Source organism: Stegodyphus dumicola, chromosome X2, assembly GCF_044657685.1.
Source record: "Stegodyphus dumicola isolate Sdum_Otavi_A_Nest chromosome X2, ASM4465768v1".
Taxonomy (NCBI): Eukaryota; Metazoa; Arthropoda; class Arachnida; order Araneae; family Eresidae; genus Stegodyphus; species Stegodyphus dumicola.
This window is the reverse complement of record NC_140781.1, coordinates 11121829-11149308: the sequence shown is the minus strand read 5'-3', so window position 1 is coordinate 11149308 and position 27480 is coordinate 11121829. Positions and strand designations below refer to the sequence as shown.

At 31.1% G+C, this 27480-nt stretch overlaps 1 protein-coding gene across 2 annotated transcripts in view; it reads left to right on the top strand.

The window, feature by feature from the left end:
- LOC118201304 (trimeric intracellular cation channel type 1B.1) overlaps positions 1 to 26846 on the top strand; it is a 48865-nt gene extending 22019 nt beyond the window's left edge. Inside the window, exons 4-6 of one of the 2 annotated variants that reach the window (XM_085809492.1) lie at positions 714 to 801; positions 8131 to 8475; positions 26311 to 26846. In XM_085809492.1, the coding sequence (XP_085665618.1) occupies positions 714 to 801; positions 8131 to 8443 (401 nt within the window). In that variant the 3' untranslated portion in view covers positions 8444 to 8475; positions 26311 to 26846. Of the gene's footprint in view, positions 1 to 713; positions 802 to 8130; positions 8476 to 23481; positions 25315 to 26310 lie in introns of those variants that run through there. The other variant, XM_035373389.2, reaches the window with a different exon arrangement.
- The last annotated feature ends 634 nt before the right edge of the window (positions 26847 to 27480 follow it).

Here is a 27480-nt window from a genome sequence, read left to right as displayed (position 1 = left end):
ACAAAAAGTGGAATTGCTGCAAAAAATGGATAAAGACATGAAGAATGTGACAGAGAGGTTAGTGAAAACGAAAAAATTTCGATTGACAAGTTAGTCGGTATTCTCGGCACAGCAATTAACGGGACTTGAACAGCGGAACTTTGTAACTAAACAAGAAATTATGTCTGTTTATAGAATTAAAGAGAAAGTATTATCGCATAAAACGAAGCAACTTACATTGAAAGAAATGTTTAATAAAGTAAAAAAATAAATATTAAGCGTTTTTTTTTTTTTTGTTTTGTTTTGTTTTTTTTGTGTGTGTGTGTGTGCGTGTGTAAATTTTGATACCCTTTAAATCATAATTGTTCTTTATTTCATAAATTACGGTTTCATAATTTTAATTTTAGAATTTCTGCATGCCATCTTACCAGATTTAAACTGATGATCTATAATCCGGAATCGCCGAAGTCCCGAAGAGTCCGGATTAACGACTTTTGACTGTATACATTAAGGCTTTTCACAGTGATAGCTCCTAAGACAAGAGCTTCTCAAAATAACCTAATCTTTCTGGGAATACAATTAAATGATCTTTTTGAGCATCACCACCATTTATTATGTGTAAATTAACTACTTTCATAGAAGACAAAAATTATTTCTGAGAGATTTTACTGTATGATAATGAGAGAATAAAATAATTCACTAATTCTAATATTTTCTCTTAATTTTTTTTATAGGAAATGGAACTGCATTTTTAAAAGTCTTAGAACGATTGCTTAGGGGTGTATGGACTCCGAATGCTGTAGAACTCATGCAGATGAGTTTGTGCGTATTTTAAGTCTTAATTTTCTTGTCACTTTTCTATATTCTATTTTAGGTTGTAATACTTAAAGAAGTTTTCAAAAAAAAAAATCTAAAGTACTTCACTGGGATATTATGCTATGCTAAGAAGAATGGAATCATAAATCTCATTACTATCATTGCATTATGCTGTGAATGTTAATAAAGATTGTTAAGATATTGCTATTTTTAATTAATTAATTTATTTATTTATGACATTTGCTGTAACTTCATAAGTCAGTTATTTTTGCTCATTTGCATATAAATTTTGTGCAGGAGATTATCATCTTGCTGAAATATCCAGGAAAACTAATTGTGAAGTGTTTTCCTCCAAATGAAAATTAATTAATCATATAATATTGCTCAAATTCATGGGAGGGTCCTAATTTAAAGTATTTTAATTTTGATAAAATATGTTTTAATAAAATCATATTTTTAAAAAGGTGTGATCAGAAATTTAAGAAACCTTGATGTGTCAGTTCTCGCATAAACATAGGAGAAATTAATGTGCCATATTTCTGCCTTTTGCAATGATGTCAGCTGGCAGTTTTTCAGGAAGACTCTTCATTAATTTCTGTAATGTTGCTCTTGGAGAAGAGCAGCAGTCACTTCCATCATTGATGTGTAGGTAGGCCTGACTTCCAGCTGATGTTGCAGTTCATCCTGAAGATAATAAACTTTGCTTTCCTTTTGTTCATGGGTCCAACAGTACAGGTTAAATCTCCGAAATAAAATCTTATAGTGAGGGATGTTTCGTCATGTATCTGTCAGTAGGAATGCATATTTATACACAAAGCACATTTACTCAGTTTTGACTAAAATGATAAGAAGTGACAGATACATGAAAGATATATAAGCACACAAGAGAGAGTAGTAATAAATTAAGAAAAAAATTAAAAAGGATCATAAGCTATCATTTTGGTCCATGGTCAGCACATGCTTTGCTGTTGCTAGAGTTATCCATATAACAGGAAAGTGTTGGGGGACTATCAGACTTAGTTTATAGTTAAATGTCCTTTGTAGAATCAGGTATTAGATGACATTTAAAACTGCTTTCCTGTCCTCATTTGGAGATTCATTTTCTCTCCTTAATAGGTTCACTGCTATGTTAATGTCCAGTCTGATTACAGTGGCCATGTATAGTAAGACTCCAGTAGTTTGCCTGTACTTAGTATTGTCCACTGGTGAAGAGGCATCCTTTTCCATCTGGACCAAAAAAATCTTCAGCTTTTCTGTCTTTGTTATTTGACTCGGTAGGAACTTGTCATCTCTTGATGTTGATTCCTAAGTAGTTTCTGATTTCTCCTAAGTCTTTTGCTTCAAAGGATTTATTGAGATATTTAAATACTTTTTCGATCTTTGCTTTTGTGTGCTGTAAGGATATCATGGGCGTAGGCAGTAATCATTGTCTCATTCCCATCATTCTTTGAAAACAAGCATGGGTCTGCTTAACTTTTTGAAAAGTTGCTGAAAGAACACTTCTTTGACCCTTTTATTCCATGGTCTTGTGGCCTGCTTTGAGCCATAAAGAGATTTTTCTCAATTTGCAAACCTTTTCTTGTCCTGATTGGATTGTACATTCTGTCTGTTCCATGGGTATGCCTCATGTGCATTTTATCGTATGCTGCTATAGCAAGAAAGGTTCTGATAGTTGTATATCAAACTACTGTTGCAAAGGTGTGATCGTAGTCAGTTTCAAATTTCTGACTATAACCTGTTGTGACTATTCGCACCTTGTAATGAATGACTGTTCTGTCTTCGTTTACTTTCATCTTGAAAATCATCAACATCCAACAGATTTCTTTTGTACAGGAAGCTCAACTAGTTCCCTAGTTTTATTTCAGGATAAGGAGCTGATTTTTCTGTGAATTGCGAGAAACCATTTTTCCTTTTCTTCGAAATTTAACTTAGTTTTTAAAATTCTCAGGTATGTTTTTAGTTGTGATCGTTAAGAATCCTAGGCACTCTGTTGGTTTCTTCTTTGCTTACCTTTCTGATTGCCTTGGCTCTTTCAGATATAATTTTAGGGTTTTTTTTTCCCCCAATTTCTTCGTCTTCAATCTTTTGGATGAAAGGAAATTTCGATTTTTTTTTTTTTTTTTTTTTTTTTTTTTTTTTTTTTTTTTTTCATTCTCTGATGATTCTTCAACAAATTTTACACTTCTGCTGACAATTGTGTTTTCACTGCATAGATTCTGTACCCCTTTGATCCTTGATCATAACTGACAAAAGTTCCTTCAGTTGCTTTCTGGTCTATTTTTTTTCCCCTCATTTTGCACAGGCTGTGCAGTCAAACTGTTTTATATGAGCTAGATTAGGTTTTCTTCCACTTCATAATTCATAGGTAGTCTTATTGGACTTCATAATTCATAGGGGGTCTTATTAGCTGTACTTGGAAAATGCTTCTGGATGTAATTTGCTGTGTTGTGAGCTTCACCTTAGAATTGGTTTGAAAGTCGGCCTTGGGAAAGCAGGCACGTGGTCATATCAGTAAGGCTCCTTTTTTTTACTTCATTCACACTGCTCTGAAGAGGTTAAAAGGAAACAGTAAGTTGATGTTTGATGCTGTTACTAGATAGAAATTCTTTCATTTCTTTGCTAGCATATTCGGTGTTGTTTTCAGTTTCTAGAGTCTGTATAGTTCTTCCATATTTATTTCTTGTTATACCAACAGTCTTAATTTACTAAGAACTTCATTCCTTTTAGCAAGCAAATAGATCAGGGTATATCTAGTAAAATTATCATTAAAGATTATAAAACAAAGTCTTTCCCTAATACTTGGTGGATATATGTCCACAAATGTCACCTTAAATATTTGCTTGCTCGAATATTACCAGCTCTTTTGGATAAGGAATTTCCTGTATTTTATCCTTTATGCATTCTGCACAGCTATCATTAATGAGTGTAATTTTCTAATTTTATTCCTTCAACGATATTTTCTGTTCTTCCCTGTTTGTGTCATAACTTTGATGGTCTAATCTTGAATGCCACATTTGTTTATAGTTTTTATTTTTACATTCTACTGCAATATTAGCATTTTCTGCATTTTTGTTTGGAACAATTTTATATAAACTGTTATCATTGCAATACGCACACATAATTATTTGGTTATTCTTTTTTGATGAAAACGTTTTCTTTTTGAAAATTAACAGAATATCCTTTACTAGCAGTTTGCTTACTAGAAATTAAATTGATCTTTAAATCAGGAATGTTACAACCATTAGTCAGTCTAATTTTCTGTAATCCACATTTGTCCTCTAAATCAAGGACTACTGACGCGAGAATCGCCATGTAAATTCTTTTTCCATTTATATTTTGTTTTGAGCAATACCATGGAGTAATTATGAAACCCTTTTCACAGACAGTACTTTTGACTGTCACCAATTCAGACCTGCCACTCCATTCACAGCTTCCTTGATCAAAAGTCTTAACGCTTAATCAATGTCGTTTTGATTTTCCGGCGTATTAGGTCTTGCGAGTTTCTGATTTTGAGTTTGTCAGGACGAGAATTGTTAAGCTCACAAGTATGACCACTGCATTTGCAAAAGATACAAAATTTCCCTTGCATTTATTGCAGATTTAAGCACCATTAAAAAATTAGAACTTAGATCTGCTTGTTCTGTCTAGTCTTGATCTGCTAGTCTTCTGTTGTATTCGTCACAGAGTTTCATTTTTACAAGATCTGCAATTATAAGAGTTTCCTGTCTGACTTAGAAAGCAGTTATAAGATTATTGTGTAATTTGGGAATTGAAACTAACAAAAGTGCAGCTACATGTTGATCCGGAATGTTTCATCGATTCTAAGTCCCGGATTGTTTAAATGCAAAAATAATAAAATATTCAGATCACATATTGCTGTGAAATTTGGTTTGGAAAATTTAGATATTAATGTTGGAATTAGAGTATTAAAGATGTAACCATTTTTCAACATCTGTAAAAGGAAGACAGCAACTTCGCCATTTTTACTTCATTTATTTATTTATTTTTAGATTTGGAATGATTTGAAATTTTATGGTATGAGCCAACAAGATGCCTGTAAACTACAGCCACAATTAGACTAACAGAAAATTATCTGCTATTATTTGAAAACTTGATGATTGCCCAAAATGTTTTTCTGAGATTTCCTGTGATGAAAGTGATTGTGTTAGAAATTACATTGATACACTTTTTAGCAATGTTTCACTGCACTACACTTTGGTATGGCTGCTTACTTTTAGGGGGGGGGGAATTTTTGAAGCATATTAGAATCATTTAAAGTAATGGTTTCTATAAAAGGTAAACTTGAGGCAGGGCCAGTGTTTTTACAATTTGGTGAAGGAGTTTCTAAATCATTGCATCAGCATTCTCAAACCAAATTATAAAGTAAATTTGTCAATATTTTAAGTTATCTAGGGAGCAACTATGATTTTTGTCAAAATTGTAATTATTTCATTTAATATTTTCTACACAATAATCTTTTCATTGTGTAGGGTAATAACATATAAAAATGATGACAATGCAGGATAAAAGCATAGTTTAAACTGACGCTAGTTTCAAACAAATTACATACATTTTTGCAGACGCTCAAAAGAATTTCTAAATTAGCATTCTGGAATTTAATGAACAAAATATAACAATTTTATTTGAAGTGGAAAATTGCCAATGTATGCTGAGGTAACCAACCTTAAATTTATACAACTAAAATTCTGTGTATTGAGAATGAAATACTGAAAAAACAAAACAGCTATGAAAATAATAATTTGGAACTTCCAAATCAAATGTATTGACCATCTGAATCAAATATCCTTTCTAAAGCAATACTCAGTCTTGATGATGTAGTAAATCTCAACAGTTTATTTGAAGGATTATATGAGAGCTGATCCCGTTTAATTGAAAGCATTAATTTTCAGGGAAGTGATATTTCTAAGCGGGTTTATTTATTTTCTAAAATTCCGCCAAAATCTATACACAGCTTTTTCACAGGATTTTTACCTCGTAAGCTTTTTAAATTTTACCACTGTTAAATATCTGTTGCAGTTTTATGAGTGTTAAATATTTTGTATTATAGTTTTAGACTTTAAATGTTCTAATGTTTTGTATTGTGGTTTTTTTTGCCCCATCTTCTTAGAGCAGTAGAGCTTCGAGGAGATGGCACAGTGAGAAAATTAGTATATGAAATTTAAAATTCTTTTGTTATAATGCAGTAGAAAGTCCGAGATCTGAATGTTCAATATCCAGAATGGTTTAAAATCTTAAGGCTACCAACCCCCCTTTTTTATGCTTTGCACATTTGATTCCCCCCAATAATAAAAAATGTGAAGAGTCCCTGTTCTTAATTTCACGTTGCCAGCATAAATTTGTATGATCAATAATTTGGCCTCGTAGCTGAATATCTGCTTGGCCATACATCTAAAACTGAAACATTCTACATAGAAATATCGTTGATGTTACACTTAATATTTTATATCCCTGACGCCAACCTGGCGAATCATTTTTATATTTTGCTTTTACTACATGTTTATTAACACATGACAGCTTGAGTAATGACTTATGCAGCAATGCGTAAATATTTTTTTTATATTAGTAATTGAATAACAAAGCATATGGTAACCTTTTATATTGACATTACGCTTGGTAATGATTACAGATTTAAGTTAAAATGCACTAAGAAATGCTGACAAGGAAAAATTTAATCAAATTTCTTTCCATATGCTAAAAATAGATTTTGTAACCGATATTAATAGGCCAAAAGATTACATATACTGCTATTTGAATTAAGAATAACTTATTTGTTATTCATATAAAACCAGAACTGGTGCCAAAGATCCTGTGCCCACAACGGGAAGAGAATTTAGAAAAGGCAAAATTTTTGAAATTTAGAGAAGCACCAAGCAAAAATATTAAGGGATGACAAATTTTTAGAAATTAAGGAAAGCACTGGGCCCAAAATTTAGGGGCAGCAAAAATTTAGAACTTAGGAATGCATTTGGTAGCAGAATTTAGGACCGGTAGAGACTGAATCTGTTAAGATATTTAGCGCTGGCCCTCGATAAGCCTTAATTATACATGGGAATTTATTTATTGAGGACTCGGATAAGCCTTAAACATAGAAGACAAGTGTAATAAATAACTAAAGCAGTTCAAGCTTAATGTCTCAGTGCATGATAGAAGGAATACAAAATTTAGCGAAACAACTTGTCTTTTGTTGCCAATCTCATGATACATAGCCAGCAATCTATAGTGGTTGCTATTGAGCTAGGCTAAAATTATACTTTACGGAGTCCAAGGAATTTTAGTTAACCCCTTGAGGACTAGTGCACCAACTTCTCTCTCTTTTTATTTCCAAATTACTTTAAATCTGCACTCCAAAAAAATCCAATATATTTATTGAAAAAAAAATTATGCTTGAGAGAGATCCACTTTCAAGCCTGTATACTTCAAGTGTTAGTTATACTTCAAGGTGTCTGAAGTTCTTGAAAACATAGCATGAAAGTGTTTCAAAACGTATGGGAATTGCTCATGATATTGTAAGCTTCTTGAAATTTTCTCAGATGCATCATGTAATAAATGCATGAAATCTTTAGAATCATGCCTTGGCAGCGATATTAATATAAAAAAGAAATGAAAGTTTCCATTTATTGATGAGCCCACCCAGTGATCGATCTCTTGATAGGCTGTTGACCACTGTTACTTTGATCAAGATTCATATTCTGGTGAATGGGTTGATTACACGTGTGTTTTCATGGTTTTTGCCACATGTAAAATAAATACCAGCCAGTTTCCTTGACAAAGTCTTCCATAAAGCATCCCTTCCCTTAGGCAGATAGTCCTTATGTGCTTTGTCATATTCAAATAAATGAACATTTATCAATAAATTACCTCGGGCTTTAAACATTCTGCAAAAAACACAGTATTTGTTTCTTGTTTTATCAGAATATTCAGAACTGTATCGAATATCAAGTCTTTTTTTTTTATATGCTCATTATATGGTAGAAGTATGAAAAAATTTAAGAATGCTCTAACTGTTTGAAGTTTTTATACGTTTTTAAAAAGTACTTCCTTGTGAAAGTGGCTACCACATAACCTTTGCTACAGAAATTTGAAATTTGTATGTTATAAATTGGACCAAATCTAATCTGTCAAACTTGGCATCTAAGCATGGTTGCCACTTCAACTAAGAAGTATTTTTAAACATTAATTCATAAAATTTTTAACTTATTTTGCCAATAATTTGATTTCTATAAAATATAAAGCTTCTAGTAAAATGTCTTCTACATGAAAGTTTTAATACTTTTATTTATTAATATCATGAACATGTTTTAATTTTTTGTTTAGCCCAACAAAGGCTTCCATTGCTGCTTCAGTCATATTTGTTCTAGACAAGAAAACCGATATCCTGTCAGCTCCTCACTCTTTGGTATATTTTGGCATTGTTATATTCTTTATTTATTTCAAGCTCTCATCCATGTTGTTAGGAATTCATGACCCATTCGTTCCCTTTGAAAATCTCTTCTGTGCCCTATTCTTCGGAGGTATTTGGGACACACTTGCAAGACTGCTTACTCCTGCCAGTAAAGGGGATCAGACATCTGTAAAAGGTGATACTGCAAAAAATGGAAAAACAGATTCTGTTAAGAAAAAGGAGTGAAAAGCTCTTAATCTGACATTGAGCCTTTAAAAGTAAGTAGATTTTGACAATTTTCTAGTGTACTTAGTAGCTTTGTGATAATTTTTGAAGGGGCTGTCTAATGATTGTTTTTCACAGTAACTGAATATCTTATTCAGTTTTATCCACATTTTTACTGTCATACTATTTTCTTTTCATCTTTTTTAATAAGCCACAAATTGACAACTGAACAAATATGGTGGTATTTTATATTTTTGCACGCACTTTTTCTCTTTTTTTTTTTTTTTTTTTTTTTCTTAATTCATAGACATCTGTTTTTAAAAAGACTTAAAATTTCCTTTTCACGTTAATTTATCATTTGTAATCTTGAGTTTAATGGAAAGTACTTTTCAAAATTTATAAAAATCATTCAGTACTATCACAAATCATTTAATTCTGCGAAAGTTTTCAGTTTTCATGCAGGTTAAATTATGTCCGTTATTCCTAATGTGTTTTGAAGATTGGTTTGCTCTCCTTCCCCAAAAAAATTTATTTTCATTCTGAGATATGTTGGGAAGTTAAAAATTATAGCTGTTCTTCTAAGTATCAGTATCTGTTCAGTGTGCATGCACTGTAGCAATATTACAATATTTTTGTTTTAAAAAACTGTAAAAATTATGTACTTTTTATATTTTTTTCTTAATGTGTGAAATAAACTGAAATTGAAGAATACAAATATCTTTACTCTGAAAATGTGTTGTTAGAGTTATCAGACAATTTCAATTTTAACGTGAAGGAAAAATTTATGGTGGTTTACCAGCTGTGACTTGTTTGAAAAAGATATAGTTGATTCTGTAATTTTTACTTATTGTGCTATTTAAAGTGCCCATTCCCCCCTCTCTCTCCCAGAAAGTTAATTAAATTTATTTTTTGTCATCAATACCATTTAATCCACAATCAAATAATACCACATATGTTATAGAAATAACACACTCGTTAAATTTCACTATATTTATTTACCATAGCAACACTCTGGCACTAGGCTCTTTAACAGCATTCAGCGTTACATCTCAATCACAATTCAGAATGCACAAAAATTGTATCATCGGAAGAATTAGCTAACCATTGCTACATGTTCTATTCGAAAACTATAAAAAATCTGAAACAATATATAAAAACAAATAAAAAAGAAACAGTTTCTCACTGACAATTCAGTGCCACTTCTAATGCACATGCACTACTCGTAAACATTCTCTGTAGGAGACAGACTGACCCTGGTATTTTCTGCTAATACAAAACACTCCTGGCATTGAAATTAAAAATTTCAAAACTATTATTACAAAGAATGTAAATGTAAAGGCACTACAATAAAATACTTAACAGTAACAAATCATAATACTGAAGAATATATATTCAAATCATCGCAACAAATATTTTTTGGCAACAAATAGGTGTTTATAATAGAGATAAATAATAATTCTGCTGGAAGTACACAAATATCTCGAACATTTCATTTTAACAAATTTTGATTAGGCAACCTTACAGGTACTACTCTCATTTTCTTATCCCTACAGTGAAAAATCTCAGCTATTCTTCCCACTAACCATTTTGTTGAAAGCAAAATTTCATCTTTTATTAATACAAGAGTTCCCAACTGAACGTCTTCTTTTAAAAATTTCCACTTCTGACGTTTTTGTAAATTATTCAGATAATCATGTTTCCGTAATTTCCAAATTTTGTGTGTGTACTTAGTAATTCCTTGCCATTTAGAAAGTCTGTTTTCATTTATGTTGGATAAATCTGGCTCAGCAATTGTTGTGATATGTCTACCGACCAAAATATTACATGGTGTCAAAGTTTCAAAATTGTTTTAATCATCTGAAATTGGAGTGAGCAGTCTTGAGTTTAATACTCCTACCATTTCTATTATAATATTTAAGAATTCTTCTAAAGTTAAGCACTGAATACCAACAACTCTCTTCAAGTGATTCTAAAATGATTTAACCCTGGCTTCCCAAATTCTGCCAAAATTTGGTGACTTGAGAGGAATGAATTTCCCCTCTCTCTCTCTTCAGTTGCATAAAATTTTGCTAAATTCTCATCTGGACATTCAACCAATTTTTTAAATTCTGCATTAGTATCAATAAAGGTTTTAGAATTATCACTCGTTATTCTAGTGCATTTTCCTCTTCTAGAGGAAAAATGTTTTAAGCTAGCAATAAGAGATTGGCTAGTTTGGTCTGTCACAAAGTCTAGGTGTATGGCTTTTGTGCTCATACATACATATACTACGACATAGATTTTGTTCAAAACTCCCTTACGTTGATTCTTAAACTTTATAGCAAATGGGCCCCAGAAATCAACACCAGTATTGGTAAATGGATAGGATGGTGTGACACGCTGTTTGGGCAACTCAGCCATTATTTCTTGAATTGTGATGGGTTTGTTCTTAAAACATGTCACACATGTAGATGACCTTTCTACAATTGTTTCTGCCGTGAAATGGCCAGAACCTTTGTCTGATGTAACAGAAATTGTGATCCTGAATGAAAGTACTTCAAAGGAAATTGCTCTAAAATAATAGTAGTTAAACGATGCTTACTTGGTAAAACAATAGGTTGTGTACTATTAGCGGGTAGGTCCGAATAGGACAATTGTCCACCCACTCTAATTAGTCTCATATTATCGAGAAACACATTCAGCTATACTAATTTATTTTTGTGGCTTGCAAACGTACCTCTTTTTAATTTTTTTATTTCTTGCCCAACTCACTTTTTTGGGCATATAATAAAATATACACCTCAGCATCCTTTATCTCTTCTAAAGTAAGAACGCCATACTTCCTAACCTTGGGGTTCTTAAGATTATGAGTAAACCTGAAAATGAAACTTACGACACGAATAAGTTTAGTATAATTAGCAGACAAATTGGGAATATCATTCAAAAGGTTTTTTTCACTTGGTAAGTCCTGATGAGGAATCTCTGTATGTGTTAGAAAGTTACAGCATGACCGCCATTTAGAACAGTTCACAAAAAAGTCAGTTCGAATACCACATGTCAGAACATCTGCTGGGTGTTCTTTCGTTGGACAATAGAACCAGTCTGTGGATGTGTTACTTCGCTAATCTCGTTAACTCTGTTGGCAGTAAAAGATTTCCATAGGTACTGGTACCTTTATTCCAGCACAGCACTATTTTGGTATCAGTCCAGTAAAATATTATTGAGGATTTCTTTTGATGAAGCAATTTTTTCACATCAGAACATAAGCGCGCTGCTAGTAATATAACTCTTTTCACAGGCACTTCTTGACATTTTGATGCAACAAAACTTGCAGAAATTTCTTCTTGCTTATGCAGTTTTACGTAGACAACAGTACCGTATGCCCTCTGACTGGCATCTGAGAAGCAGTGGATCTCAATGGAATCAGCTTCGGGATTCAAAACAAATCTTAGAACTACAATCTTACTTAGATGGTGGCATTCACAACACCAGTTTGCCCACTCCTGAGAGATATCTGTGGGTAGTTCATCATCCTATGTCAATTTTCTAAGTTCTTGTAGCAAGAATTTCAGTCTAACAGTAAATGGAGTTATTAGCCCAAGGGGATCAAAAATCTTCCCTTGCAGTTTTCAAGATGAATCCTTTCGTATTACTCTTATTTTTAAGAAACTCGATAAAACTGTCTGTGTTTATATTCAGACTGTCGTCATTAGTATCCCAGAACATTCCCAACATCTTAATTGTCTCGTTTGAGTCATTGTCGTTATGTGGGTGGATCTCGAACCATTCTTCTTCCCAACTTTTCATCACCTCAGAATCATTAGATACTCATTTATGCAAGTTCATATTTGCTTCACTCATAATTAGCTTAGCTTTATGCTATAAGCTTAGAGCATCCTCTATGCTGTCTTGTTCTGTAAAAAAGTCAACATAAAAACAAGAATTAAATATTTCAAATACATCTGGCTGCTCATCTCGGTATTTGTGTATGTGTTCTTTAATTGTTGCAGCCAACAAGAATGGACTTGATTTAATTCCAAAATGCACACTCTTGAATCTGTATGTGATTACTTTTAGATCATTTAATTGTGTGTTTTCCACAAATAGGAACTGCACTACATATTGATCCTTTTCTTCAAAAATGCTTTTTCCACATCCGCTGAAATTGCAACTTTAATTAATCAGAAATTAATTAGCAAATGAAACATGTTAGGGTTCAGATTTGTCCTTGGCCATAGATAATCGTTCAGCGATAACTGCCCCAACTCATGTGAGCTGCCATCAAAGATTATTCTAGTTTTCGTTGAAGCAGTGGTTTCTCTAAATAAAACAATTTGTTTCCTTTAAAACAAACTGTCTTATTAAATATTTCCAATGCTTTGTCTTCCTCATAACAATAAGGATCATCTTTAATTCCTAATGATTCTAGTTCGAAAAACATTTTCCATACACTCTCTTGATTATCATTTATTAACCCACAATGCGATAAATTATCGTGAATCATTTATATTTCCGTTAACTACGAGGGCTATCCAGAAAGTAGATTACGTTTTGCAATAAAAAAATAAACAAAGTATAGGAAACAAATTTTATTATATACAGATGAAAGCCACACTCAAATACTACTTTTCTGCATAGTCACCATACAAATTAAGGCATTTATCGTAGCGATGTACGAGCTTGGAAATTCCTTCGTCGAAAAATTCGGCCGCCTGCGCCTTCAACCACTTCGTTACCTCTTCTTGCAGCTGTGCGTCGTCATCAAAACGCTGCATAGCCAGCCATTTCTTCATTGCTGGGAATAGGTGGAAAACTCAAAGAAAGTTCCGTTATTGTGAAATTTCGATTTTCACGGACTTTAGCATCGACTTTTTCGAGAAGTTCGGCGGTCACTATGCTGGGTCTCCCACTTCGATCTTCGTCGTGAACATTGGTTCGGCCATTTTGAAATCTTATGACCCACTGACGCACTCCACCTTCAGTGATAATGTTGTCCCCATACACTTCACGAAGCTGCCGATAGATTTCTATCGGTTTACAGTTTTTTGCAGTCAGAAACCTTATTACTGAGCGCACCTCGCAGCTCGCGGGATTTTCAATTAACGCAGACATTTCAAACCGTCACAATATCTGAACGGAGCACAGCACGAACCTCTCACTAGCACGGCTAGATGCAGACTGAGCTGCGCAATGCTCTGACCCCAAGATGGCCGCGCTAGCCCCGCCCCTAGCGGACACAGACGGAAACGTAATCTACTTCCTGGATGGCCCTCGTATATATCCAAACACACTGTTTTGTAATATCAAACCCGTGTGAAGAACGTAGGTTTTACCAACTCTTAATATATCATAGAAAACTTCCACGCCGAGCAACAGGTTTACTCTCTCTGGTTTATAAAATTCCGGATCTGCTAGATTCACCTTCTTGGTAATCGTAAGGTTATATTTTTGGAATTGCCAAAAGCTCTAGTTTCCTTTTATATGTTTGTTCCTGATTACAGAGAACAACTGTTTTTCTTTTTATCATAGTTGAAATACCTGATATGCTGCAAACTGAAATGTTTGTCTTTTCCCTTTTTTAAAATTAAGTATATCCGCTAATTCAGTGGTACAAAAACATGAAGCACTTCCACTATCACATAACGCTTTCTTTTTAATTAAAGTTCGAACATTAGTCTCAATGAATAGAAAAGCGGTATATAAAATTGTGTTTTTCCCACTGTTAGTACCTGTAGCTGCTGTATAGTTTCATTTTGAGTTTTAGCTTGAATGCAGTTTAGCAGGTGCAGGCACATTTAAGGTATTTCTGTTTTGATCATCCAACTCCTTCTGATCTGAACTGTCCGCTCTTTCTACTCTGGTACCGATGAAATTATTTTCATTTTGATAACATAAGAGAGCTATGTTTTTTCTTACATTTCTTGCACAAATTAATACAACAAAAACATAAATTATGTTTTTTCACAAATTCTGCTCTTTCTTATACACTTTAGTTTTAAAATTTAGGACAAATTTTTTGTGATTCCCAAATTACATAATCTATACAAATTCTGTATGTGTTTTTCACTTGCATTAGAAACGACAACGGTTACTCTGTGTGTAGCTTTTTTTGTGTTAGTTACACTCTTTGAAGAGTTGAGAGTTCTTGCAGGATCTTTAACCTTTCAGCACATGCGTATGCACAAAATGTACAAATTTTGTTTTTAATGCACATTTTTTGCATATTGAAGCTGAGACGTCTGAAGGTCATTTCTATTCCTCCTTTCTACCCTTCCCCACATCATGGAATCTGCCAACAAAGTCATTTGACTTTTCTTTTCTTTTCTTTTTTTTTTTTTTTTTTCTGGGCTTTTGTGCTATGTGACAGTTTTTTGTAAAAGTTAACGCTACACGTGTGGTCATGGGTGAAAATTCAGAAAATTTTTTGTGTCAAATATTTTGTAATTTTGTATTATTCTAATTTGTATACATTTGGCTCTGTAATTTTTATTTCGGTTTTCATGGCGGAAAAAAAAAATATGTGCAACCAGCTGATTTTGCTTGCATTCTTCAAGAATTATCTGATGAAGAAAAGGAAGACAAGGAAACCTGTGGATGGGAGAACAGTAGCGATTTGAGTGAGGAAAATATAGAGATAAATAATATCAGCAGTGAATTTGAGCAATATATTTCAGATGATGATGATAATAGCGATATAGAAAAAAGGAATGATGATGATATGGTCTATATTTGTAAAGGTAAATTTTCTAAGTGATGAAAACATAAGTACACAAACTGCTCAAAGACAAAAAAGATGAACATTGTGAAAGTGTTACCAGGCCTAAAACACTATGCCAAGGATATAGAGGATGAAATAGGATCATTTTTGAAAATCATGGATATAAATATGCTTGATGAAATTTTGGAATGTACAAATAAATATATAAGTTTGCTAAAAGGCAAATACTGCACGGTTACTTAGAGAGAGAAAATGATGGCATACTGTGAATTGTTATATATTATAGGAATAAAAAAAAGGACACCATGTAAATGTAAAAGAATTATTCTCAAGTGATGGTACTGGAATTGAAATAGCAAGAGCTGTGATGAGCTAGAAGAGATTTTTATTTTTGACAAGTTGTCTTTGATTCGATGATATATCAACAAGACAGGACAGACGTAAAACAGACAAATTGGCAGCTATCCAGAATATCTTTGAATCATTTGTGAAAAATTGTAATGATTGCTACACTTGAGCGAGTTTGTCACTATTGATGAGATGCTGCATCCCTTTCGAGGTCACAGTCAATGGATTCAGTGCATGCCTAGTAAACCGTCGAAGTATGGGATAAAAATGTATGCTTTGTGCGATTCAAAAACATTTTATATCTCTGGTATCGAAATTTATTGTGGAGCACAACCTAGTGGTTGTTACGCTGTTTCCAACAGTCTTATGGATGTTGTAAAATGTTTGGTCTCTCCACTTAAAAACTCATGCAGAAATATTACAACGGATAATTACTACACAAGCATCCCACTTGCAAATTATTTACTGCAAAAGAAACTGACACTTGTTGGAACATTGAAAAAAAATAAGAGGGAAGTGTCTCAGGGATTTTTGCCAAATAATAGACAGATGGTGCGAACAGCAGTATTTGGTTTCCAGCCAGCCAAAGTCCTTGTTTCGTACATCCCTCGTAGAAACAAAGCTGTAATTCTTCTTTCTACTATGCATGATGATGACAGCATTGGTACAACTACAAATAAGCTTGAAATAATCATGGATTAATAATGCTACAAAAGGAGGAGTGGACACCGTCAATAAATTGTGTGGAACCTATTCAGTTTCGAGAATCACAAGGAGAAGGCCTTGTGCTATTTTTCAGTCTTTTGAATTTTGCTGGGATAAATGCCCAGGTTTTGCACATACTTGCAAAGCCAGCTAACACAGCACCGTGCCAAAGGATCTTCCTGAAGAATTTATCTCTTAGTCTTATGAAAGAGTATCTTCATTTGTGCTCCAGAATCCAAACATTACCTTCCGATATTTCAACATTTCTAAGTCGTAATTATACTGCTCCTAATGATGAAGTGCCTGAGCAATCCTCATAAAAATGAGGAATATGTGGTTTATGTGTCAGAGAAAAAAAGAGATCATCAGCATCTATGAAATGCAAAAGATGCCTTAAATACATATGCAAACGTCATTCTATTACTAACATTATTTGCATAGAATGCAACGTGAACTTCGAACATTGAGAAGTATCTTTAAAATTCTGTTTCTCCATTATTACTCTACTCTATTTTATTTCTAGTATTACCATTCCTTTTTTTTTTTTTTTTTTTTTTTTTTATTTCTATCTTTTAGAAATAAATAAAAATATTAAAGTGTGTTTTTGTAACCAGTAAGAAGTAAATTTCCTTGCAGAAATACTTAATGCTAAACTTATATTTTTTTCCTACCAAGGTGAGTGTATTTTCCTTTTTTATTTGTCTATACTTGCCTTATATATATTTGATGAATATTAAAATTAGCTTCAATTTTAAAATATAATTATTAAATAATAAGTTTTAAATTTTCTATAATGAAATACATCATTGCATTTCCATCTCACTGACATAAGATCTTAAAAATAATTTATTTATACTTAAATGTGATATCATTTGCATTTTGCAATAATAAGGTTAATATTTTATTTCTTAACGAATTTATTATCAATATTCACTCATTTCTGTCGTGTTTCGTGCCCAAAACTGTAAAATAACAAATGTTGTAAAAATACAATGCGCGCGTGCCGGAAGGTTAAGAAATTCTATAAGATCAGTTAAAGTAGTTATACTAAATCAGTTAAATTTTCTTTCCTGCTATATTCTGGTGTTAGGATCTAATTCTTGCCCTAAAATGTGTGCAAATATATTGGAAGAAAACCCTTTAACACTTTGATTTAAAACTTCTAATGCTCTCATGCATTCATTTGTAGTATCAATCAAGTTTAATATCGCTGATGCAGACTCATTTAACATAGGATGCATATTCCTAAATCGTTTCAGATGAGCATACGGTTGTCCGCGGTGATTAAAGAATCTTTCTTCTAGTAATGAAAAGGTTAATTTATAATTAGTCAATTATGGATATTGACTGCACAGTACAATAAGCATCTCCTCTTAGTGCAGATTTTAAATATTGTAATTTTACCGTATCTATTAAATTAGGAATTGTATCAAAACTGGTTAAAAAAATATCCTTAAATGAAAGCCACTCATGTAAGTTACCCGAAAACGTCAGCAAAGTAATTTTGGGTAATTTAACATTCTCATTATTCGTACAGCCAGATGGTTCCGACTTATTTTCTTTAGAAAATTTGGATAATTTACGATATAATTCAACTACTACATCTAAGAGAATATCGTCAGTCTCTTCTTTATTACATAAGCGTCAATACTGTCATGTGTATGTAACCCAAACAAAGATTTAAAATTAGAATTTATCTCTGTTTCAAGCACTTAAAATTTATTTTTCAATATTTCTAAATCACATCTTTGGACATTTTCGTCCAATATTTTTTGCCTTAATTTCGTTAACTGTGTTTTCAGTGTACGTTTTTTCACTATCTCTTTTTGTAACATTATAATTTGCAAAAGTCAATAAACAAGTAAAGAGCTTCAAGAAAGGAAAGATGCTTACCCTTTTGCTTCTGTAGAACTTCAGTCTGGAAGTATCCTAAGTAATCCTCTGTTTCACAAAACCAAAAGTCACATCATATTTTCATAAACTTCATTAGCAGTTCTGGCTCTGATCGACCAAAAAACTTTCTGTCATCAATAGCGTTTAATCTACAATGGAATAATACCACATATGTTATAGAAATAATGCACTCTTTAAAATTCACAATATTTATTTACCATAGTGACACTCTGCCGCTGGGCTCTTTAACAGCATTACATCTCAATCACAATTCAGCATGCACAAAAATTGTGTCACCTGAAGAATTAGCTAATCATTGCTACATGTTCTATTCAAAAACTAAAATTTAAAACGTATAAAAACATTTAAACAAATAAAAAAGAAACAGACGATTCAGTGCTGCTTCTAATGTGCATGTGCTACTCATAAACATTTTCCTCTGTTGGAGACAGATTAATGCTGGTATTTTCTGCTAATACAGAACAATGAGCTGTTTTTCATATTTTTCTTTAGAAGTGTAACTGTTCTGTCTCTCTAATTGTAAGTATAATTTAAGTGTATTAAACAATACTTTTATTAATCTGGTATTTTGTGCTTCTTTTTAATTTTGACATTCCAAAAGTGTAATGTTTATTATCAATGAGGTACTGTTGTAAATTTTTTCCAGAATTTGATATTTTTCCTAGAAAACATACCTACTTGGTAGTTGTTGCATATTTCCTACATCTTTAATGCACATTCCTACATGCTTTAAATAGGAGTAAGTTTTATGCAGGATTTTTTTGTTCGTTTGTTTTGTTTTTGCATTGCATTTTCATTAATTGTTCAAAATTATTAGTTATACTTAATTTGATCATCATCATTTATGTTTGGTCCAGGACTTAAAAGAGAAGGGCTAGTTCATAGAAGTTTCCTTCTGAAACAGTAAGTGAGGAGTGAGGATGTAATCATGTTGACACTGACTGCAAAAAAGATTGCACTGCAAAGAAACTTTTTAAATTTGAAAAAATAGCTGTAATTTAGAAGAGAAGGTGCTATTACTATGTGCAGTTATAACACTTAAAAAAATTAATAGAACTTATTTATTAATTTTAAAATAATAGATAAAATACGCTACATTTTCTTAAAAGTTGTAGATTTCCTTTCCTGTGCATTTATTAAATCATGAAGAATAAAACTATGGCATTTATAACATTTAAAAAAAACTAATAGAACTTATTTATTAATTTTAAAATAATAGATAAAATACGCTACATTTTCTTAAAAGTTGTAGATTTCCTTTCCTGTGCATTTATTAAATCATGAAGAATAAAACTATGGCATTTATAACATTTAAAAAAAACTAATAGAACTTATTTATTAATTTTAAAATAATAGATAAAATATGCTACATTTTCTTAAAAATTGCAGGTTTTCCTTCCTGTGCATTTATTATTAAATCATGAAGAATAAGACTATGGCATTTATTATCTTTTCTTCATCTGCATATTAAGTGGGAGAATTCTATTACTCTTTCTAACGTAATTATAATAACAGCTTTTTAAAGTTCAGCAAAAGAAAAACGTAATTTTGAATATATGTGTCAATTTTTCTCTGCAGCCAAAGAAGAGGAACTTACGTTTGACTTCCCATGAAATCACTAGTTTTATTCAAAATTGAATCTAATCTGATTGCTTTTTTAACCTAATTCGAAATTTTACTCTGGCGTGTTTCTCTTATGATTTGATATAATGGCAGCTATTTTAAAAATACTTGTCTAACTTATACTCACATTTATACACATGTATTACATTTAAATAAATACAGGATGTCGTATGTTTGATAAAACAACTTTGCTCAAGAGAATTTAAAAGAGGGGCAAAAGGGGGAGATCTTTTTTATACGAAATTACTTTGGTGGTGTATACGATTATAAATTACCTAAAATGCTGAGCTAGCTTTTCCCTCCCCCCCCATACAAATTATCGATACGTTCTTGTTTATTTTTGCAGTTGTGGCATTCAGCAATATTTACATAATCATTTCTGAGTGCTATTTAAAATCCTTCATATTTGGTTTTATTATTCCTATCATCATTTTCGTAATTGCAAGAATGAATTTTCTTTAAACTTTATTTGTGATTCCAAAAGCACTCTGCATTATTTTTCTTTTCTTATCACAGTATTGGATTTTAACAGTTTCTTTTGCAGCAAGTAAAACAAACAATTTTTCATGTCATCTTCACAATCATTGTGTAGAAAATTTTCACTGCAAATTCTTGCATTCTTCACGTTAATGAAATCGTGTCTTCGACACATGTATACATTTTTCTTCTCCAAAAGGAAATTGTCTTTGGAAAAGTGTGAAATAAATATCTCTATCTTTCTCATTGCCATGAATTTTATGGCACATTGCTACAGCCTAAGAAGACATATTACATTAACAATACTTTGCAACAGTGGTCCCAAACTTGCATTGCACACATGCCAATGCACAGTTTGAAAGTAGCTAAGAGGCAGCAATTATTAAGCTGGTATCTGTAAGGACTTTTTGTTGGTCACAATTTGGAATTTAAATAGACAGCTAAGTATTAAAATTTTCAGAGTGGCATTTATTCAACTAATTGTAATACACTGAACTACTAAGTAACTTTTAATTACTTAGTACTACTAAATAACTTTTTTTTTAACTAAAAAGAAATATATGAAAGCTTCCCAGGAGGGACAAAACTTAAAAATAAATGGTGACAACCTACTCTCTGTCTTTTATTTACTAGATTTCTGTGACACAAAACAGAAAAAATATTTATATGTAATTATGATAAATATATTTGTTTATTTGTATAATTATGGTAAATATCTTTGTTTTTTACTACACCTTTCAGCTACACTACCTCATGACATTTTGATTTTTATGAAGTTTATAATCTTGGAGGGAAATTACTGAAAAGTATCAATACAAATTGTACATACTCATCAGCAGTCTTGTTGTTTTCCTAGACTTATTGATTTTCAGCTACCATCCCCCCAAAAAAAACCTCTTCACATGTAATATACTCAAAAACAAAGCAAGTATTCTTATTGTAAAAAATTCATATGACAATTACTAAAAAGTTAATCAAATTTGTATCTTAAAATCTTTAAGCAAGATTTATATCATAGTGTAAATTAATTAGCTCTACATTTAGATTTTTCCTGAAGAGTTATGTTCGTTTTTGGTAATACAGTACAAAGTCTGTAATCCAATATCCATTATCTGGAGTGATCTATAATCCGGACCTCAAAGCTACAAGCTTTTTTTTTGTATGCTTTATGCATGTGTGTTTAATGCGTAATTCCGATAGTGAAGAAAGTGACAGAGAGGTTATTGAAAACGAAAAAATTTCGATTAACAAGTTAGTCAGTATTCTCGACACACAATTACAGGACTTGAACAATGGAACTTTGTAACTGAACAAGAAATTATGTCTGTTTATAGAATTAAAGAGAATGTATTAGTACAAAAAATGAAGCAACTTAAATAACTTACTTTGAAAGAAATGCTTAATAAAGTAAACAAATAAATATTAAGCCTTTTTTTGTGTAAATTTTGATACTCTTTAGATTATAATTGCTGTTTATTTCATGAGTTATGGTTTCATATATTTAATTGTATAATTACTGCATGCCATCTTAACAGATTTTAATTGATGATCTATAATCCGGAATCGCCGAAGTCCCGACGAGTCCGGATTGCAGGCTTTGTACTGTATAACTTAAAATTGGATTCCAAACCATTAGAATCTTAAACCTTTTCTTCAAATTCTTGTCATAGTAATACTAATTAATTTATGGGAAATGTATTTAACGGCAGCATAAAATTAATTCGAGGGCCCCCAGTTTGACTTTGATACTGCTTTGCTAGAAAACAATATATGTGATTAAAATTAATTTGGGGTGTCCACGTTGTTAGTTTTATACAGGTGAAGTCACAGCAGATGCAACATAAGTGACGTCGGACTACTTCCTGCTAACTCTCCCTACGAGGATTGCATCGGTGAGGAGTCCCACAAAGAAATGGCCTAGGCCTTAACCCTGTGTTTGATCAGGGAATATTTTTTATTTTCTTATTTATAACATTTTAGCATCTAAATTTTTTTAACACCACGTTTTATTTGAGCATATATATAGCAAGAGAATTGTGGGATTTTCCTTCTGCCATCATCATCATTATTATATGTGTGTGTGTATAGGTATGCTGTGTCTACCAAAAAATCTTTACCCAACCTTTATTTCTGCAACTGTTGGTCATAGACATGTAACTCCAGTTACAGAAATGTTTTAGATGACACAAATATTCATGTTTTTTCATTTTAAAATTTAAAAAAAATTAGCTTTTTAATAATTAAAAAATCTAATCCTCCAGTTCCTGTACTTATTTTATTTAGGAAAATTTTGCACTCATTCAAAAAAAAAAGCGTGATTCCCATGCTACAGAAATAGAACAAGATATTTGATATTAAAGTTGGAGATCGTATTAAAGGTTTTGCATAAATTGAAAAATGAGGTGTTCACATTTGTATGTAACTAAATATAAAATAGTTTCAAAAACGTTTTGTGATATTAAATGACAAGCATTTCTAAGTAGATTATTGTTAAATGTATTAATCAGTATATTTTTTCCAAAATAGAGACATTATTCATGGAATTCTGTAGAATTCATTTCTAAGACGCACTAACAGTATTTGTATGTAGCCTACTCATGTAACATTTGGATTCATTAAAAATGAAAAGTGTTTATAGTTTGATGAATTTTGTGAATTTTTACCAGATTATAATTCTGAAGTAATTAAATTTCTTAAAGCAAATTAAAAATATCAAAAATTGCAGATTTTGGAATTATGTGGCATGATCAATTTTTGCTGCATGGAAGTCAAACTTTATTTTTGATAATGAGTATGTCATTTTTCTAAATATAAGTATAGATACGAAAGAAGCATATAAAAAGTTATATTTCATTATTTTTACAAATTTTTTTTTTTTAATTTAAAAATTCAACAGCATGGATATTCGCACTATTTAATCCTTTTGGTGATTGGAAGTATATATCTGTGACAAACATTTATGAAAATAAAGACAGGGTAACAACTTTTATGGCACAGTGTATGTAATAGAAACATATATATGTATGCTTATATACGTACTTCCAAAAAAGTGAGAGGTTAAAGTTGGCAGACTTCCTTGTTGTCTTTAATTTTTTACCTTGAAAAAATATGCTGGTTTATTACTGTAAATTATAATTTATTCATTTCATTAAAATGATGAGGATGTTTTCCACTGCTATGTATTAATTTTAATGTAGCATGAGATCTTTCTGTTTTACGTTGTCCCCCGCCCCCCAAAAATTAAATTCAATGTAGTAATTATTTTCATGGAATGATTAGTTTATTTCTTTTTTAGGAACTCTAAAGCACAATTGTTCAGCATTTTCACAGCAAGTTGACATCTGAAGTTTTTTTAATCTCCCTTTATAATAAATATTAAGATTGAGTGACTGATAATATTTTGAATGGAACTACAGAGAAGTGCTGCTTGATGTGAAATTAAAGGAAATAGATAAATTGTTCTAATAAAGACTTCATATTTATTTGTATGTAGTTTATTAGGTGTCCATGTGTTTGAAATAGTTTTGTGAATATCATTACAGAAATTTTTAAGTTTTTTTGTTTTGTATTTCAACTGGTATTGCTCATAATAACATCAAACTTCCAGCTTGTCTTAATGTTATATTTATTAATAAAAATTGTTATTATTATTCAGTTCTTTATGTTTTTGTTCCTAAATGTATATTTTCTGTAAACAAACCAAAAATGTAAGATATATTTATTTTCTGATTTGGGTATTTTATCATTTTAGTTTTGAAATATTGCCATCATTATTTATTTTGCTGTAATTTGTGTTTTGTAATAAATCTAGTCAATAGAAATATATTCAGTACAAGTTTAGGTACAGAAAACATTATGTAGGTTAATAGAGTGACAAATTTAAATAAGTGATGCACATTTTCATGTAAATCAAATTGGTTGGTCACAAATAATTGACTTTCCAACTGCCTTAACTAGTTACTTAAATATTTAATCTTTTTCATATTTTAGTTAAACTATTTTATATAGATAATATTCAGTGCTTTTTATGTCTGGATACCTTATTTTAAATTTTTATGTCTAAATATTTTATTACAAGTTTTTATATCTGGTTATATTATTTAAAATTTTTAATGTGTGGTTGTTAAATATTAGACCAAAGTGCACTCATTTGGAAAACATTTTGTGTCTTGTGCTGATATGCTGTAACATCACATACTTTAACTTGTGTGAAAATTTTACAAGAGCAATAAAACAAAGAAAAATAATACATCTTGTTTTTAACATTTTAAGTTTCTATATGCAACACTTAATTCTCCAAAGTGTTTTGGATTGTTTTAAATTCTGTGCTTAAGTACTATAATTTGTTGAAGTCTCACTGTGAAGTTACGATTTTTTGAATTATCATGTATGTTATTTCCTGATTTTAAAACACATTTCTTTCACTGTATATATAAAAATAACAAAACAAATTAAAAAGACACTAAGTTTAGTCTTTAATATTTGATCAGATATCATGATTTAAGTGTCAATATAGTATTCTAGCCATTTCAAAAATCTTACTGTATCAAATGCATCCTTATATGTAGTGAAATTAATTTAGACGTTTTGTTTTTTAATTGGAAAATAACAATAAAATTCTAGAAAATCTTTTTATATTTTTGCCTTCTTTAACAGTGTATGTTTATTAAAAATATCTGCTTTTATGAATAACTATTTTTGTATTTTGAATTAATCAACCTTATTAATTTCATTTTAAAATCTTATTAATTTCTTTTTTTTTTTTTAATTTTTTTCATTTGATGCTCTTGGGCCATATGTAATCCAATATAGTTTTACAATAAATATACATAAGATGCGTGTGCTCATCCCTAAGTGAGGGTGGAAATGGACATTGTGTTACAACGGGACTTAAGTTAAAAGATTGTTAAAACCTATCTTTTTGGTTTAAATTGGATTTCTCCAAATCTCAGTAACTTGGTAATGTATCTGACAATATTAATTTGCAGGTTTTAACAGAAATAGTTGCTGCATAATTATATTTAAAAAATTCTGTAGTTTTATTATCATTTTCCTTTTTTAATAATTGATTTCTGGAAATGAAATTGCATTTTGTTTATTAAACAATAAAAAGTGATTCTCACCTGTATTTCTTATTTTTTCCTTCCCCTCCTTTTTTTTAATAAGAGTAATTTACAAAGAAATATTTCTTGTTCATTCGATACCCACTTGGGGACAAGTTTGTGTAGAATCATGAAGAGGAGATAAATGTATTTCTTAGCATACACCTCCAGTATAGTTACCCAGCATGCCATCTTAATTTTGATTGAGAACATTTTGAGAATCAATACCCAAAGGTCTTATATCCATCTTCCTCTTTCATCAACTAGACAAAATGACTTTTTAATATCAACTGAATTCGATGCAGTGCACACGATGATTACAGTCATTCAGAGTTATCTTGTAATTCAAATCCAAACTATAACTAAAGTTATTGCATCTTATCAGCTAAATCAGTTGGCAAGTACTTATTAATATCCGTGATAAATGGGAAATAAGGGCATCCCTTTTCTTAGGCAGATAGTATGCATTGCTGTAAATAAACAATTCAATCCAATTTATGTTTTTTGTAATTGATAGGTATTTATCATGTAAATGTTAAAAAATAAAAATTTGGCATTTTGCACATTAATCCCTTGATCGGATTTTTTTTTTTTTTTAATTTGACCCAAAGAAAGCATTTTTTTAAATTGCTGAAAATTAATATATGTTTTGTCCTAAATTCGAACATGCAAAATATTTTTGACAGCAGTTTTTGAAGTTCTTACAGATCAAATATGGGATATCCTGTCTATTTACTGATCACCAGTTTTCCCAGCAATGCACCCAAGTATTAAATTTTGAAAAAAATATGTTATATTTATGAATTCTATTGTTTTGATGTGTTTACTATGAATGTCTATATAAAAATATTAAAATTATGTAAAAAACGGTTTTCCAACCTTATCATTAAAATAGCTTTGCAACTTGCCTTGGACATGAAAATCACATTTATCACAAAAACAAAATAATTTATTTAATAAAAAAAATAATTTGGCTATGAATATAAAAAATATCTAGAATGTTTTTTTTTTTTTTTTTTTAGTTGATATTCTAACAGAAATCACACGGATATTCAATAACAGATATTCAAGGCAGGAAAGCTCACTGTGAAAATTGTGAAGAAACTAGGACCAGTTGCACTATCTCTTAGCAATATTCAGAAACACATAAGTACTCATGGAATTTAAAGCTATGAATTCAGTTTCAACGATGGAATTTTTCTCTTCATCGCATGGCGTGTGACGCCAACAGAGAAGGGATTTAAGGTGATTTATCATGCATATTTTTAGAATAATTTTTCATTAAAATTTAAAGGAAAAGGGCACATCATTAAACTTAAAAATTCTGCACTGTGAATTATCTGAATGGGATCAGATTTCCCCTCACTGTATTTTTGTTTCACAAGTGCACATTATAATTAAAAATTCTGAATAATTATACGATGATTAGTTATTGAATTTGCTACATAATAGTATTGTATAATTTCAATGCTCTTATGATAAATATCATTTGTCATTTGTGAATAAGATATGTAATACTATAATTAAGTTAGAAAATAAAGGTAACTTTAATGCAAAATTTTTATTGCATTCCCCTTTTTTTTTATTTCCTTAAAATCAATTGCCTAAGAAAGTAAAATAAATAATTGAAAGAATTTATAATGTTTAAAAAAATGTATGTGAATACTGGACTTCAAGTTTAGAGCATTCACACCAATGTTTGCACTGTTTCCAAGCTATCGATGTGCAAGGTAAATGGGATCCTAAGTAATAAAAACACTTCTTAAAGATATTAGCTGTATTTTTGCAGTTATTTCCTAATGTGTACTTGTAAGCACAATTTGTAGGTGTGATGTATCAAAAATAATTGCCTTAGGCAGACCATGTGAACTGACTTTTAGAATGATCTCAGCACTGTTTTATAAATATTTGAAGTGGTGGGGTTTTTTTTTTTTTTTTTTTTTTTTTTTTTTCTGGACTAGAAGTCTAAATTGTGCTTTCCATTATACAAGATAACCAGTAAAGTTTTTGCTGTTTTTGGCATATCATTTGCTGAAATATACAAGCATATTACTCATGCACAGCAATCACAGATCATCCACTATCAAGGAGAAAATGGAGGTAACAAAGCAGCTTGTTCCGAACTCTGAACTAGGCTTAGCGCAAGTCGGTTCCAACCGGTTCGCATCTGATGAAATTGGTTCCCACCGTGC